Here is a 15,162-nt window from a genome sequence, read left to right on the forward strand (position 1 = left end):
TCGTGGTGACTATGAAATGTCTGGGGCCTCTCGTAGATGACCAGCGAATAAAATTGTACAGAACAATGTTTTATGCTATAGCACTGACGAGCATCAAAAAATTGCAATCGATTACTCTCACTTGGCAGTTAGCTATGAGCAACACGTCGCAGAGGACTCAGTTTAGACCCCGTGTGTTAGTCAGCAACAAGAAACACACGTTACTCAGCTCTTTGAGAGCGTGATTGAAGAGAGTTATCTTCTTGGGTAACATCTCTGCTCCGTCTGGAAACACCTACGGAACCAGAGCCACCGCTGCAACACACTCAAAACTCAGACAAGACGCTGAACAAGACACAACTTTTTATTTTTGACAAAATTCACAACAGAGTTATGTTACAATTCTACTCCGCAATCAGTGATCAATCAATATCAAAGAAAGCACACGAGTTCACGCTGTATACTGAATATGGTAGCGACTATGACAAGTGAAAGAGCACCTGAGACGAGTAAGATAATAGAAACGCCACTTGTTTAGGCATACGAATGACATCCCATTTCATTGCATTTCAGTCTAAAAATAACGCTTCAGCGTGGCCTGTCCTCCACGGTAGTAGGCGTCTGCAAATCGTGCCAGCTAGTTATACACGAGAAAAATCTGCTACAGTACATGTATGTACACACACGCATAAGTATGCAAATTTTAACCTTTCTAATTGAAAGTTTTCTGCACTGTTACGAGTGCTTATGGAAAATAAACGGTAAACGCACACAGAATACTAATATTGCATCGCCATCACGCCTTGGTCAAAAAGTGGCTACATCTTCTAAGCAAGAGAGATGTTTCACACACAAAGCTAGTTAAGTGGTACTCGTATAAAATATTCGTCACCATTAATGAAGCTAAGGAAATCATACTCATAAATAGAATTAGGACCTTGCATATCCAGTTAAACAAGGATTTTCATATCATTTTCAAAATGCACGTTGCTTTCTTTTTTGTCAACTAATGTGCTTACACTTACACTGCAGCGACATTACTTCTCTTTACAATTACATAGTTTCGATGCCACATTAATTTCAAGAACTATGCAAATCAGAAACAATACGAGCACAGCATAATAACCTGAATATGCATGACACCATGTGAAAAACGCTCTGCACAATTTCTTCAAAATGATGGATGCAAGCAAAAGTGCTTTGAGCGACATATTTCATCAGCAACGAGTCAACTAAGTGTTCTTTTTAACTTATTGCTTAAGATTGTCATGAAACCCTGGATACCAAAGTCTTCTGTATGTTAACAAAGGAACCCCATGACCATGCCACATTCAGTGCAAGAATAAAGTTCGCGCATATCTCAAGTGAATAACTTAAGGATAACATACAGGCTCATGAAACGCAGAAGAAAGAGCATTACTGCTTTGTATGAAATCTTCAACATTGAACAGAGCCCTGTAGTGACCAAAAAGACTAAATATAGTTGCCGTAAGTAGGTGGAGGGTTAATAAATATACTGAGGAGAATTTTTGACACATCCTATCGCGCACGTCCATACACAGGTACTTTGGAAATGAAGAGGCGGCAAAAGGACACAGCGGATGGAACAACAAGGTAAGGCTTCAGCGTCGCCTTGTAATAATGCATACTGCTCATATATACCACGTAATGAAAACAAGGTCTCTACTTCACAAGTCGCCAAGGATGCAAAACTGTGTTAAAGCATGACAGTGATCTATATAGGCTCTCTTAATTTAACAGGTGAAACTAACACTTTCATAAAGTCAAACAAATACCACTGCAGGTGACCTAACTATTTTCAGCGCATCAAGAAACACGAGCGGTGATTCGCAGTGATGTGTTTAACGTGACTATAAAGTTTTTCACTGTTGCGTCATCGGCAAATAAACATGTGCGTGACCATGAAAAGAACTGCTTCCGCAGTACAAAAAAATGGGTCTAGTTATGAAATTATGCATTGAAAAGCAGAATAAATACATTAGTGTATAAAACATGTAGATATTTACCCTATGTTGGTGAAATAGGCTGATAGCATCACTCGTAATTGTACACATGTCGATTTGACATTTGACTGCACATAAAAACAAAAAGCGACTTCATGGGGAGAATACCGCGCTGTGAATGTGTGGTCTCAGTCGAAAAAGTTGGAGAAATAATTTGCTGCCAGACTGCCCATGCCATACGATGGTGCTAAGCTTCCTAGCACTGGTATGCTATAAACATCACACTCGCAAGCGACCAGGGCCGGTATTTTCTAGTGATGCCTTTCCGATGCTAACGGCTTTTCACGCTTGGTCAGTGGTCAGAGCGACGGTCCGCTCACGTTATCAATGGGATCAGCCGGCCGTGAGCGATGGATAAGACTAGTATAGAATAAAGCGTAATGCATTGCTGCAAAATACCGGCCCAAAGCACCTGCCACGCGCCTTTCTATCCAGCATGGCAGCGAGCACTTTTACCAGGGAACTTTTGTACCAGGCTAAATGTGATAAATGGCAACGATTCCTTATGTAAACGAGATACAAGTGGTTTGGGGGTCGTCAGTGACGGCCAAATTAAGCGAGAAACTAAAATTTATATACCCGAAGGTGTTTATGGGAAAGTGTGCCAGTCTATACCTAATGTTTCAAGTCCTCAATAGCATGGTTTCTTTTCTAGATGCACATTTATGATCGAGCTTACGAGTATCCTGCTTCAACCAACATATTTGATCTGTCACTTTGTTGTCCCTTACAAATCTATGAAACGTGATACTGTGCAGACAGCCAATAGACATTTCTAGTGACATGCCTTATGACATGACGACGGCTCTGGCGCTGCGCCACACTGAGAAGACGCCACCATCAAGTCAGTAGCTTATCAACATGTAACAACACGCGCTATAGTGGGCTGGAAATTTTCAAAACAACTATTTTCTTCTGGAGGACCTAAGATCGAAGGAGTCTATGCACATTCATGCAAACTGTATACGGGTAGGGGTGTGAGGCAGGTACTTGTGGAAACACGATGGTGTAGATGGGTTTTCTGAATACATATTTTCTTTTTCACTTAGGGAGTTACTCAGCCGCGTCCGCAGGCACGACATTACGGAGGGCAAACCACGAGGAAACGCTACACAAATGAGAGTACAGCAGTAATATGGGAAGGGAGTGGTACCTCATCGTAGTACAACACAGCGAGTGGCTTCATATGGAAATGGAGTGAACACACCATAACCACAAATGAAGTGGTAAGGATAATAATGTTTCTAACTTTTCATGTTTTTTGTCGTACGTTGTAGCTTGCTGTGTACCCAAAGTTATTGCAAGGAACATGCGTAAATATTAATTATGTCACAGGAAACTGGTTCCCTCATAACGCCCGATATTTCATGTTTCTCATGAACAAAAATGTATTATGTTGAAGACTTTTGGTGGTAGTTGGTGAGCTAACACGTAATGTTCAAATTTTGCCCACTGAGCTTTAGAATTATTAAATGTGCTAATGTTTGCAGCATAATCACAATGATTCTGCATCATTTGGAAAATGGTAATTTTTTTTTTTTGCTATATCACAGCTCAGGTTCCACTTCTAAAAGCCCTCGCCATGTTCTAACCTAACTATAGTTTCTCTAAACTACATAAAAGGTCAAATCTCGAATTCTTGCTTTTCGTTCAACACGATGAACAACGCAAACAACCAGACAAAATGCAAGTCATGATTTTATCCCTTCTGTGCCGTTGTCTGCACTATTAGCCGTATTGCTTTCAAAGTTCTTTCGAAGGGTACAGCTTTTTACTCTTACATACATATTAATTCCAAACGAACAATTTTTGCGTATTTTTAATACGCCGAAATACACCAAACATGTACTTCAATATCTGCAGTGCAGAGTGGCGTTCAAGTGAGATTGATCTCAAGCACTGCTTATGCAAACGTTCCTTACATGTGACTGTGGTTACTAGGTCTTGTGAAAGAATACATAGCACTGGAGCTGCTTTATGCAGTCATTGAATCGGGGCTGCGAGACTGTCTTCTTTTTTCTGTCACACTTATGTGAATGAAATTTTTGTTCAGACTACAAATTTAACATAAAGTTTTCCCCGTAGCATGCTCGCATGTGGTAATGCATGTGCTTCGAGCGAACATTTTTGGTCAGAACAAACAATTACATATCCGCAAATGAGTTGAGCAGCTCATAGCAGACAACGAAGTTGCACTCATATCGCAAGAAGAAGCTGGTTATACACTTGAAGATTTTAGGTTCCAATTAGTAACAGCAGAGCATTTCTATATAGTGGGTGAAATATTAAGTTATGGAGCAAATTTCGTAGAATACAGTTTCACAGTTGTTTACATAGAAGAAAAATGTCATTGAAATTTGAAGAGACCATTTTTCTCTGAAGTCTCTTTTTTTACATTGCTTTTTCAGCCACATAAATCAATGATTAAGGTTTTTGTAAGCATCTTATTAACGAATGTGCAAGGAAACCATCTGCTTTCATATTGTGAATTGCATATTTCATGACAAGGTAGCACATGTCACATTCTTCAGTGTTCCAAAATTAATAAATCATGGGAAAAATGCACTAAATCAAATCACCCACAACTCATGAGCCTTAGCACTTCATGTCGACACAAAGTATAAGTGATAGAACATCGATGACGAAATACTAACACGGTGTACGCATCAAAGGCATGTACTTCATCATCTGACTTATACCAGATATTTAACGGCCTCATATGTCGACAATGCCTGCACAGTGGTCTCCAGCAATAATTACAACATTCTCAAGAAGACAATGACAGCGTCAAAATGTGGGAGAAACAGTTAGGTTCAAGGCTCTTCGACAAGGTCCATGGTGCGGATGCTGCAAGCAATGCAACGTCTTCTATAATAGGTGGTGAACACGATGCACGTTATGACATTGCAGACCACTGCGAAACTTCTTGTTTACAGAATACATTGGGCGAACAAACAACCCGGCACCATAACAAATATGTCCGCCTGCCAGAGGCAGTTTATGAATAGAAAAGTGTACAGAACCTTTTTTTTTTTTCAAAAGTGTGAGCACTACGGTGACTAACAGTGATTATGCATGACAAATTGCGCTCATTTTTTACCCAAGCATCCTCTCTCCAGACAATTCATGCACGGCGTTCACTGAAAGCTGCTCAATGGACAGCGTAACTCCGACAGTGTAAGCGTCAAACAGCATTGAGGGTTCCTCTACACCTGTATATGCATATAGCGCCACCCTGGAAGCCTTGGCATTTTCCCACCACAGAATTCATCCCTCTTCCGCCACAGAATAAAAAGGCGGTTAAAACCACTCACCTTGCCAATTGCACACGCAGCGCTTGCACGCCGGAACGGAAATATACACGCTAAGACCACCGTCGTGTAGATAGAAAAAAGAGAAAAAACAGACAAAGCACACGATATGCGGACTTGGCCGCCCCGTCGCGGACAGTTCCGGCCGCGCGGCTGCTTCCACGCGAAAAACGACCGTGTCGCGTGGTTATTTGGCCGAGTGCTGTCTCGGAAGAGGCCCGGCGAACGCTCCCGAATAAAAGCCACGTCCGCAGTCGCGTGGCCAATGTCGGCCTCTCCCCACCCCCAATCCTAAATTGCGCATTGCACATCATCCTGTGTTCACCGGGTCAGAGCCTAACAGGTGCTTTCCCACGCAACCCTCCTCGCGCACTTGTTTACCCCTACCGCGAGGCATCTACCGTCCAGAACAAACAGGCTGGCATGTCGCACGTGCCCTTTCGCGATGCAAGACTTCCTGTCCAGACGCCGAGCCAAGTGTGTCGATTGCACTTCAACCACGCCGCAGTGAAGTGCTGGGAGTGCACAGGAGAAAATAAACGCCACAAAAAGGAGCCGCACGCTGTCCTCATGTTTCCCTTCCTTAAGTTCACAGCTCATGGCTCGGCCAATTTTTTGGAAGTGCGAAAGATACCGAAGAGCTCATGTTGAGTTTAACGCCTCGGCGACTTTTGAAACCTTTGAAAGAAAACACTTTGTCGAAGCCACAGCAAGCTTTAACGAAAACGTAAAGGAGTCTTGCCTGTTCACCAGTCCTGCTTTTTTTTTTTCCAAACACTTCCAACGAGCAAAATTTGACAGAAGGTTTTCGTGGATGCTCTATAAATATCGTCACATGTAATGAGAATGCTATGCAGATTCTATGCTTTGTCCAAAGTACCAACTGGACCAATACATAAGACTAATTTTGATACAATCGCCTCGCTCAATATTGCACCTCACCGCTGCGATTCTTCCTTGTGCACACCACCTTTGGCGCCTGTGGCCGCGGCGTTTCGCTGGACATCAGTGGAGTCAGACCTCCGGGACTAGCACGTGGTGGGAGCCCCCGAGATGGTGGGCCGTACACATCTCAACAAAGCCAAGCCAATGCGCGCACATCGTACGGACACTACAGTATATCCGTCTCGTAGATCTTGGCGCCCGTGCGCAGGGCCGACGACGGCACCGCCAGGTGGGTGAGCGAACCGGACGCGCCGCCAGCGCTGCCCAGCGAGAGTGATGCCTTGTGCAGGATGTTGCTCTCGCTGCCGGTCTTCTTCAGGTCCGGCTTGGGCGGCGATAGGCGCTGGAGGAGCTGCAGCCGGGCGTACTGCTCCTGCAGCTGGCGCTGTTTCCGCAGCAGCTCCTGAGGCACAACAGAGCACTTGAGGTGAGACACTTTCCCCGTCAAACGTTTGTTTCATTTTCTGCTTGATTTTTTTTTTCGCGGTGGACCACTATATTGTAGAGGAAATTGAAAACGTTCGCATGAAGGGACTTCACAAGCCTTGGGCTTGCTTTATGTTGGCAGCATTCTGTTATAGAGAAGAACTTGAGTTTGGCCTAGTTTGTGTTGACTGCTAATCAAGGACAAAGACACAGAAAGAGAAACTCGAAATGACATTCTGTTATCATTTCTGTTATCATTCTGTTATCATTTCTGTTATCATTTCTGTTATTATTCTGTTCTCATTGTGTTATCATTTCTGTTATCATTGTTGGCATTCTGTTATCATTTGTCGAACATGACCAACACATTTTGGAGAAAGCTCGGGTTGTGCACCGCCTGAGCCAGTGATGAACAGGGAAAAGGAAGAGAAGTTGGATAATATCGCACATTGTTTCACTAACAATATCTGTAAACGACACCATCAGTAGACATTCTAACAGCGCAAAATGGCGAACAAGATTGACGAGATTAGGAAGACAGCTGTAAAGGAAAAGCTCGTGGTTGCAAGCATGAAGATGACACTTGGAGGAAGGGTTTTTTGTGAACATACTGTATACTTGTGAAAGCTCCAACGAAAATAAAGCAGAAGGATGGCAATGGCCGGACGAAGCCAAAACCACAAATTAACAAAGGTGGAGCTTCAGCCCCAGGTCGAGATTTCTGCAACACTTGGTCATGATGAGAGGCTTCTCACTAGGTTTGGGCATTTCAAACAATGTCAGAGTTTAGATCACACACTGACGACCGCGTCTGCAAAAAAGTACAGTCACATCTTATCTTAACGAAGTCGTGTCAGATACGAAAATACCATGGTTATATATAGTATTCGTTATAAGCATCCACTCAGATATCGGCGAAAAAAAAAGTAGTGATCAGGTCTATGAAAAAGAAACGAAAGTAGGCAGCCTCCAGCATTCAGCAATGGGTCTTCGTGGCCCGTCGACATCTTGCTGTACTATTACGAGGCACGGGAACAGCCATTAAATTAGATACATGCTCCTCTGCACTGCAATGCCTCGAATACTCAACCGTGTGATCGCTATGATCACGCGGGACCGCCACGTTGCTTTTCCAACTGCGTCTAGCCAAGCCAAGCTGTTAGTGGAGCAAGCCACCAACAGGCTTTTAGAACCGGAAGAGCCCACGAAACACAAAACGTCTTAAAAACTTCTCGGAACGGCTTCAAACGACTAAAGATGCCTTGGTCTACACGAAGACGTTAAACAGATGTTCTTGAAAACATTATGTAGCAGGAAGTACGGTTAATCAAATATGCTATTGTGTTTCAGCTGTGGTAACATCCCACCTCTGGCGCCACCGGAGTATACATTGGTGAACGTCTTGAGAGCGTCTAACTCAAGAACTTATTTAGATGTTTTTGTCAGAAAATGTGCGACATGCTTGGGCGTCCACCGTGAAAGTGAAAAAGATTTTAAATGCTCGTGCCCGACGCGCAGCATTACATTTCGTGCGACTTTAACAAGCCATATGCAATCCATTACCGTTGCAGCCTATAGCCTTTCGCTGCTTTCCCCCTTTGGGTAAACAAGCAGAAAAATCCTGCAGGATTATTTTTTTTTGGTTCCTTTCCGATCTCATCACTCGATTGCCGCGTCGACAACGTGTTTGCCGCGTGGCCAGCAAAACTCACCCGTGCCACGGCGCGATGCACGATACAAGTGAGTCTGTCACACAGTGTAAGATATACAGTTAAACCTGGATATAACAAAATTGACACCTTCCCGAAAAACTTCATTATAAAGAGGATTTCGTTATATGCAGGTTCGGCACGTAAATTGAAAAAGAAATGCTTACTGTATTTACTCGATTCTAACGCGCCCTCGATTGTAACGCGCACCCGTTTTCCATTTTTGTCGAAGCACTCTTCCTTGGAATGTCACACCAGGTACTGGATGCGTGGACGCATGTCGTTTCGCACAAGTGCGAGGCGTCGGAAACGAATAGCGAGCGACACAATGGCGTCGTAGCATTGTATAGTGTCACCTAGTGTCAGGTTAGTGAAGTGAAGCGCAGAGACTTGCGCAGTAACCAAAGAGTGGCGCTGACAGCGCGTTGAAAAAAAAAACTTTTTTTTTCTTTGCCAACATCAACTGGAAAAGGAGAGTGCCGGCTTGGCGGGCTAGACCAGCTGCAGCGAGCGGCGAGATTAGGTTTGAATGAAGGAAGGGGGAAAGGTCACGCCCACGGTGGCAAGATCGCCGGGTCGAGGGATGCAGGCCAGCCTCGCGCACGCTCGCACATGTGTGCTAACTCTCGCCTCGCAGTCTCTGTGAATTCGAGCGTGCCAAGCCCAACGCCGCCACTTCGCATTCCGTCGCGCCGTAGCAGGTGCTTCCGGTTGCTGCTCGTGCAAAATGACAAAATTTGGGGCGAAATCTCTAGGTTGTTGGCGAGAAAAATTCTTTATTTCGAGGGGGTTTCCCACTGCCACTTCGTTACGTAGAGGTCTCAAATACATGTGCTTCTATGGAGTAACAGCAGGGAATAGAAAAACTTCATTATATCCAGGAATTCGTTATATGGAGGTTCGTTATAAGCAGGTTTAACTGTATATTACACCGTGGTCTGTCACGACAGGCAAAGTTTAGAAAAAAAGAAAAGAAAACGGCCGGGCGCGCACGTTCAGCGTCCTTATCAGAGCCGTGTCTTCCTTTCCTTTTGTTTGAACAAGCGGTGAAGAAACCGGAATCGTGATACCAGCTATCGTCACCGACAGATCTAGCCGCGCGCGACAGATCTGACCGCACCAGGGGGTGCGCTGAAGTTACCGCGAGTAGGGAGCCTACATGCACGCGCTGTTTGCATGTAGGCTTCCTTACCGTGAGTAAAGCTTCCAGGGGCTTTAACCGTGAGTGATTCAAGGGGCCGTGCTCATGCTCGCAAGCGTTCGCTCGCCGGTGCTCATGGTTCTCTTCCCAAGTTCTATTGAGTCTACATAGCGTGTACACCGCTCGTGGCTCTTTTGGTCATGTTCAAGGCTTGGCCAGCACCTGCAGATACGCTGCAGTTCCTTACGGTACGTATACGTTTACCTGCTACAACCTGCATGCCACTTTTGTTTTGGCGGGCCCGTGCATCTTTTGTGTGTCCAGAGCAGATATATTTTCAATAATGTTATGAAGATTTTGTGCTATTAAAAATTAATCTGCATAATTACACGTCAAATAAACATCAGGGCTGCAACTTTACAGATTGCAGAGCATCTGTTGAAGTGTGAAGCAGGTCATGAATTGTTTTTTTCCTACATTCTTGTCACCCATATATCATTGTCAAGGTTTGTATGCTGTTATAAATTTGTTTTTTATCTTGCTGTAGGGCACATGTTGGAACGGAAATAGAGAGTTCAACGGTGGCTTAGCAGCCATATTTTTCAACAGTTGTGTACTCACCAATCAAACTTAAGGTAAACATATAAAAAGCATGCTAGGCCTGACTGTTTTGTTGATTGTCTCTTTTTATTTACTATGTAGTTATTTTACTCTCGTGGAACCGCAAGGCCTGCTGGCTTCCATTGTTTTTGCCTAGTCAAGTTAAGTCGCATGGTTGCAAGCCAGACGTTGATTGTTTCGTTGACTGTCTCTTTTTAATTCCTATGCAGCTGTTTCTGTTTCACGGAACCCAAGGACTGCTGGCTTCCATTGTTTTTGTCTAGTCAAGGCAAGTCCCATGGTTGCAAGCCAGATGTTGACTGTTTTGTTGACTGTCTCTATTTATTTACTATGCAGCAATTTTACTCTTTCACGGAACCACAAGGCCTGCTGGCTTCCATTGTTTTTGTCTAGTTAAGGTAAGTCGCATGGTTGCAAGCCAGAGCCTGAATGTATGCTTATTCGGTCGCTTTGTTTATGTGCGTGCACAATCTCTGCATTGTTTCCATACTTTCGGCATTTGACCATTTGTATGCGGCTACAAATTTGTTTATCTTAGTGTAGGGCATATGTTGCGCAATCAGATGAGCAGTAGGGGCCAAACGGTGTTTGTTTCGCACAGTTTCATGCACACCTAATTAATCTTAAGGTAAACCTGTAGGAGCATGCAAGGCTTGACTGTACTGTTAAGTGGCTTCTTTTGATTTCTATGCACCTCTTCTGTGTATTGTTATTTCTTATTTGGCACCATGTGGCTGCCTGGCTGCCATTTCTCTTAGTCATGGTAAGCCAGAGCTTAACTAATTGTATTGCTGTTGAAAATGCTTGCTGTTTACTGACAACTGTGGTGTTGATATATAGTTTACATGCTTTTTGTTCCGGGGATCTTTTTGTCCTCAAGAGGGCACGCTAACAATAGTTTGCACCTAATTATCTTGCAGATATTAATGAATGAAGCATAAGAGTGCACTAGCTTTTTCTCTGAAGTGAGTGTACAGCTTTATTTTATATATATATATATATATATATATATATATATATATATCAAACAATAGCTATTCTGCATTTTTTAAAACAGGTATATAATAAAGTTGCACATTCACTTCAGAGAAACAGCTAGTGCATTCTCACGCTTTCAATATGCGCCCTGTGTAACCAAGCGATTTCGTTGAGAGGAGCATCACTTCTATATCGAGTATGGATAGGATCTGCTCATACACCAGCGTGGTTATTTAAGATGGGCCGTATTGATTCTCCAAACTGTACTATGTGCGATGAGACATTGAGCACTTTCTGTGGTCGTGCCCAAGGTACTAAGATGGAAGGGACATTCTTCTGAAGAATCTGCAAAAAGGAACCTTCCGCAGGCATGCCTGCAACACTTCGTGTTCCTAGAAGGATCAGTTATAGCATGCAAAGAAGCTTCATGTCTTCTTATTGCGTTCTTAAAGTGGCCCTGAAACAGTTCTTGAAATGGTAAGAAAATGTTGCCGATCTGTTGTAGCAGCTGCTGTGAACATGTGAGCCAACTATTACTGCACTGCATGCAGCAGGGAATTTACAATCTCGTGTCAAACACAATAAAAAATCGCTTGCTCTCGCTTCCGCAATGTCGTCCCATTGAAAGCACCTGGCCTACCAATGCTATTGGCTGATTTCGTGATCACGAGAGCATTCTCAGTAATACATCATTCCTACTGTTGAGTTAATGCAATCGCTAAAGGGCAAAAATCATTTCATCTTTGCACTGGGCATAGCAGCATCAGCTGCGTGTGGCCTTTAAGATGGCAGCGGCGTGCTGCATTGCGTAGCATACCGAGGCTTTGCTGTCTTGGCTTCTCTTCTGTGTAGCTTCCAACACGCGAGCAGGCAGGAAAATACTCTTGCATTGGTGTTGTAACTTCACTTATACTTGGAGGATTGGAAAACTTTTACGGCATGAGATTTGTGAGACGGCGTCCTTTGTAGTGAGGCCATTCTATCATTAGTTAAGTGTTTCGGGGTCCCTTTAGGAAGAGAATGGTTTTATTGGCTTGTGGTACAATACTGCAGTGATATTGTAAGAGACACTCGGAAGGAGCAGTTGCCGGCCTTGATTGACAGGCTAAGCCCACCTGTTGCTACAACCCACCAACACTACTACCTAAATAAAAGTAACGTACTCTTGTAAGAGATTTGTTTGCAAACCATCTAACTGCTAATGACCTACTGCAAGTCATGTGTGGATTAAACCATTTGCCAGTTTAATTTCACTCTACAGTAGCTTTTTCGTATCATATCTGCAACTTAATTCTGAATGTCATCGTACAGCATAAGATTTTGAGAGAAATTATTGCTTAAATTTATAAAGTAAATGTGACCGAGGTAAAACAACGGCACATATGTTGCTATTTGAAATACCGAATCGCACATCTTTATTGTAAATCAAGCGTGGCTTGCTCGCTTTTTTCTTCACTGTTGTATTACAGAGCAAACTTCTGTGGGCAGCCAGTGGTATCCAAGAGGGAAGGGACCTGGATTGCTGTGATTACTGCAGCTACGTGTTATTTTATGTGGTCACCTTTTCTACTGTATTTAAAAATGTTGTAAAATCATTCTGCATGTCCTTTCATTTATTAGTCAATAAAGCCGCTTGCTCACAATGTCAGGTTGTAATTTTTTCTGCATTTTGTTGTGCACATTTGATATATGTTACAAAATTTTATGCAAGCTATTATAAATTATATAATGTAATGCTTCAATTTAAATTTTCAGTTCTATATAGTAACATGTGTACTATGAAGCTAGCATACGGATGCATGGTATGCTGAAGAAGTGGCCATTAATTTTGCTTACCACGTACGGCACTGTAGGATGACAATCTATAAATGCTGCTTTAAAGACAGCTATAAAACCCTGCATATTGTTTCTGAAGCCATTATACGTTATGGTTTCGGAAACAATATGCAGGCTTTTATAGCTTAATTAGGAATTTTGTTAGACGTCCCCAGAATTCTGTTATAATTTAATTATAACAGAATTCTGGGAACGTATAGTAAAATTCTTAACTTGTTCTTGTGAAGATGTTTTATAAAAGCCTGCATAATGTTTCCGAAGCCATTATTACAGAATTCTGGGAACGTCTAATGCAATTCTTTATTAGCCAACTTTTAGTGTAACGTTAGTAGGGCTTACTGAAGTACCTGTAGAAGTCCACGGCTAGAAAATGTCTTGACCAGGACAGCTATTAGACTTTTGAATTATCCATTTAAGACATTTTTTAGACATCAAATAGCTGCTTGTGTGTTTCGTGGGAGGGAACTGCACGTGGCTTCGTACTCCCTACTTCGGCCTCCAGGTTAGCCCATGCTTCTGATCTCGCGCTTGATCGCCGATAAGGTCTACGAGCACAAACGGCAAGCTTCCCGCGACGGCTTGTTCACAGCTCTGCTGGCCACACTGTTTAGGTCGCTAGGCCTAACCCGCGCTGCTTCGTCGGTACTCGGCAACCGATATTGCCGTTTCGTGCAAGTCATCATGGCGGCAACTTTGTTCGTGGCTGTTATGTTTGTGGCAACTCGTGCCCGAAACACAGCACGGAACCCGCAGTAAGGTGCGAATAATTGTGCAGGTCCGCAAAACCAGTCGGCGACTGCATTTGACTTGTTTGCTACTAGAATATATATATTTTAGGCACATGCAACCGAAAATTTGCTTCGCTATAATAGGTACCTAGTCGGATCCTGCATTTTTGATCACATTATAGCAAAGTAATCTTTAATATATCACGAATTTTAAAATTTTGGTTGCCGTTATCCATGATGATTAGAAAGTCATCAACGTACCTAAAGACCTTAATAGCCAATGCACTTAAATTTTTGGCAACACACCTAAGAAAAATATAAGAAAGCACATTAAAAAATATAACAGGATTGGGGCTACCCTTGACCTGGTACAAATCCCTGAGATTTACACAATGGTCTTCCCATTTCATTCAACATATTTATACCATAAATAAAACGATAATATTTCCAAGAAACGTTCCACACTAGTGCCAGAATTAACAGCAAACTTAGCTTCATCATTATCATCAACCAAATATGACTTAAAACTCTGCATTTGTTGATTCAACTTCTATACTAAATGCCGAACATTATCCAGGATTCTTTGTCTTAAGAAAACAAGCCACACATTGTCAACTATTGACTACAGAGGGGTCAACCACATTAACAGCCTCAAGACGTGTGTGCAGGCATCCCGATATTTCACATTGCTAAATCATAAATTTGTTGATATTTTAAAGATTTTGAGGGAATGTTGCCATGATTTAAAGTTTACCTTCGAGTTACCTTCAGCTTACTCCACTAAATAAAGCATGACCATCCAAAATTTATAGTTACTTCGTTATATCCAATAATTATATTGATGTTTCCTATTCGTGGTTCGACTGTATATCGATGTACCAGGCAAGAACAGCTCAAAATTATGGCAACAGCCCGCGCGCACTAGTCCTCAAAAGAGCCCCAGCCGCCAAGATATCACAGCTGGTGCCTCTACATCACACATAGCGCAACAAGCGCATTATTCATCATCATCATCATCAGTCTACACTTATGTCCACTGCAGGACGAAGGCCTCTCCTTGCGATCTCCAATTACCCCTGTTTTGCGTCGAAGATGGCAGAAACGTAGGTGGGGTGATGAAGTTAAGAAATTTGCAGGCGCGTGTTGGAATCAGCTAGCGCAAGCACATAAATAACCAGCACCAACGCAGACTATTTGGGGATTCCCGTAAACGGCAGAGAGCGCAACGCAGTCACTTGAAGTATGTCATGCTGCAAGAAACGGTGAGAAAAAAATGAGGCGAGTCTCGTGACAAACTACAGCTAGGCCCTCGAGTGTGATAGGGGAGGGCGTTGGGGTAGAAAATGTCGCTTGTGGACGCTTGCTCGAAGTAATGGAGAGAGGTCCTTCTGCAGGGAGCATAGGGCAACTCCTTGCAGCATCGCATCGCAATGTTTAATTTATGTTATCCTTGGTATAACTGAA

At 43.0% G+C, this 15,162-nt stretch overlaps 1 protein-coding gene across 13 annotated transcripts in view; it reads right to left on the reverse strand.

The window, feature by feature from the left end:
- Nucleotides 1-325: 325 nt before the first annotated feature.
- LOC119441640 (coiled-coil domain-containing protein AGAP005037-like) overlaps nucleotides 326-15,162 on the reverse strand; it is a 320,692-nt gene continuing 305,855 nt past the window's right edge. For all 13 annotated transcript variants that reach the window (XM_049661483.1, XM_049661479.1, XM_049661480.1 and 10 more), the window contains one exon: nucleotides 326-6,662. In XM_049661483.1, the coding sequence (XP_049517440.1) occupies nucleotides 6,426-6,662 (237 nt within the window). In that variant the 3' untranslated portion in view covers nucleotides 326-6,425. The remainder of the gene's footprint in view (nucleotides 6,663-15,162) is intronic.

The sequence above is a fragment of the Dermacentor silvarum genome, chromosome 2 (genome assembly GCF_013339745.2).
Source record: "Dermacentor silvarum isolate Dsil-2018 chromosome 2, BIME_Dsil_1.4, whole genome shotgun sequence".
Classification (NCBI taxonomy): domain Eukaryota; kingdom Metazoa; phylum Arthropoda; class Arachnida; order Ixodida; family Ixodidae; genus Dermacentor; species Dermacentor silvarum.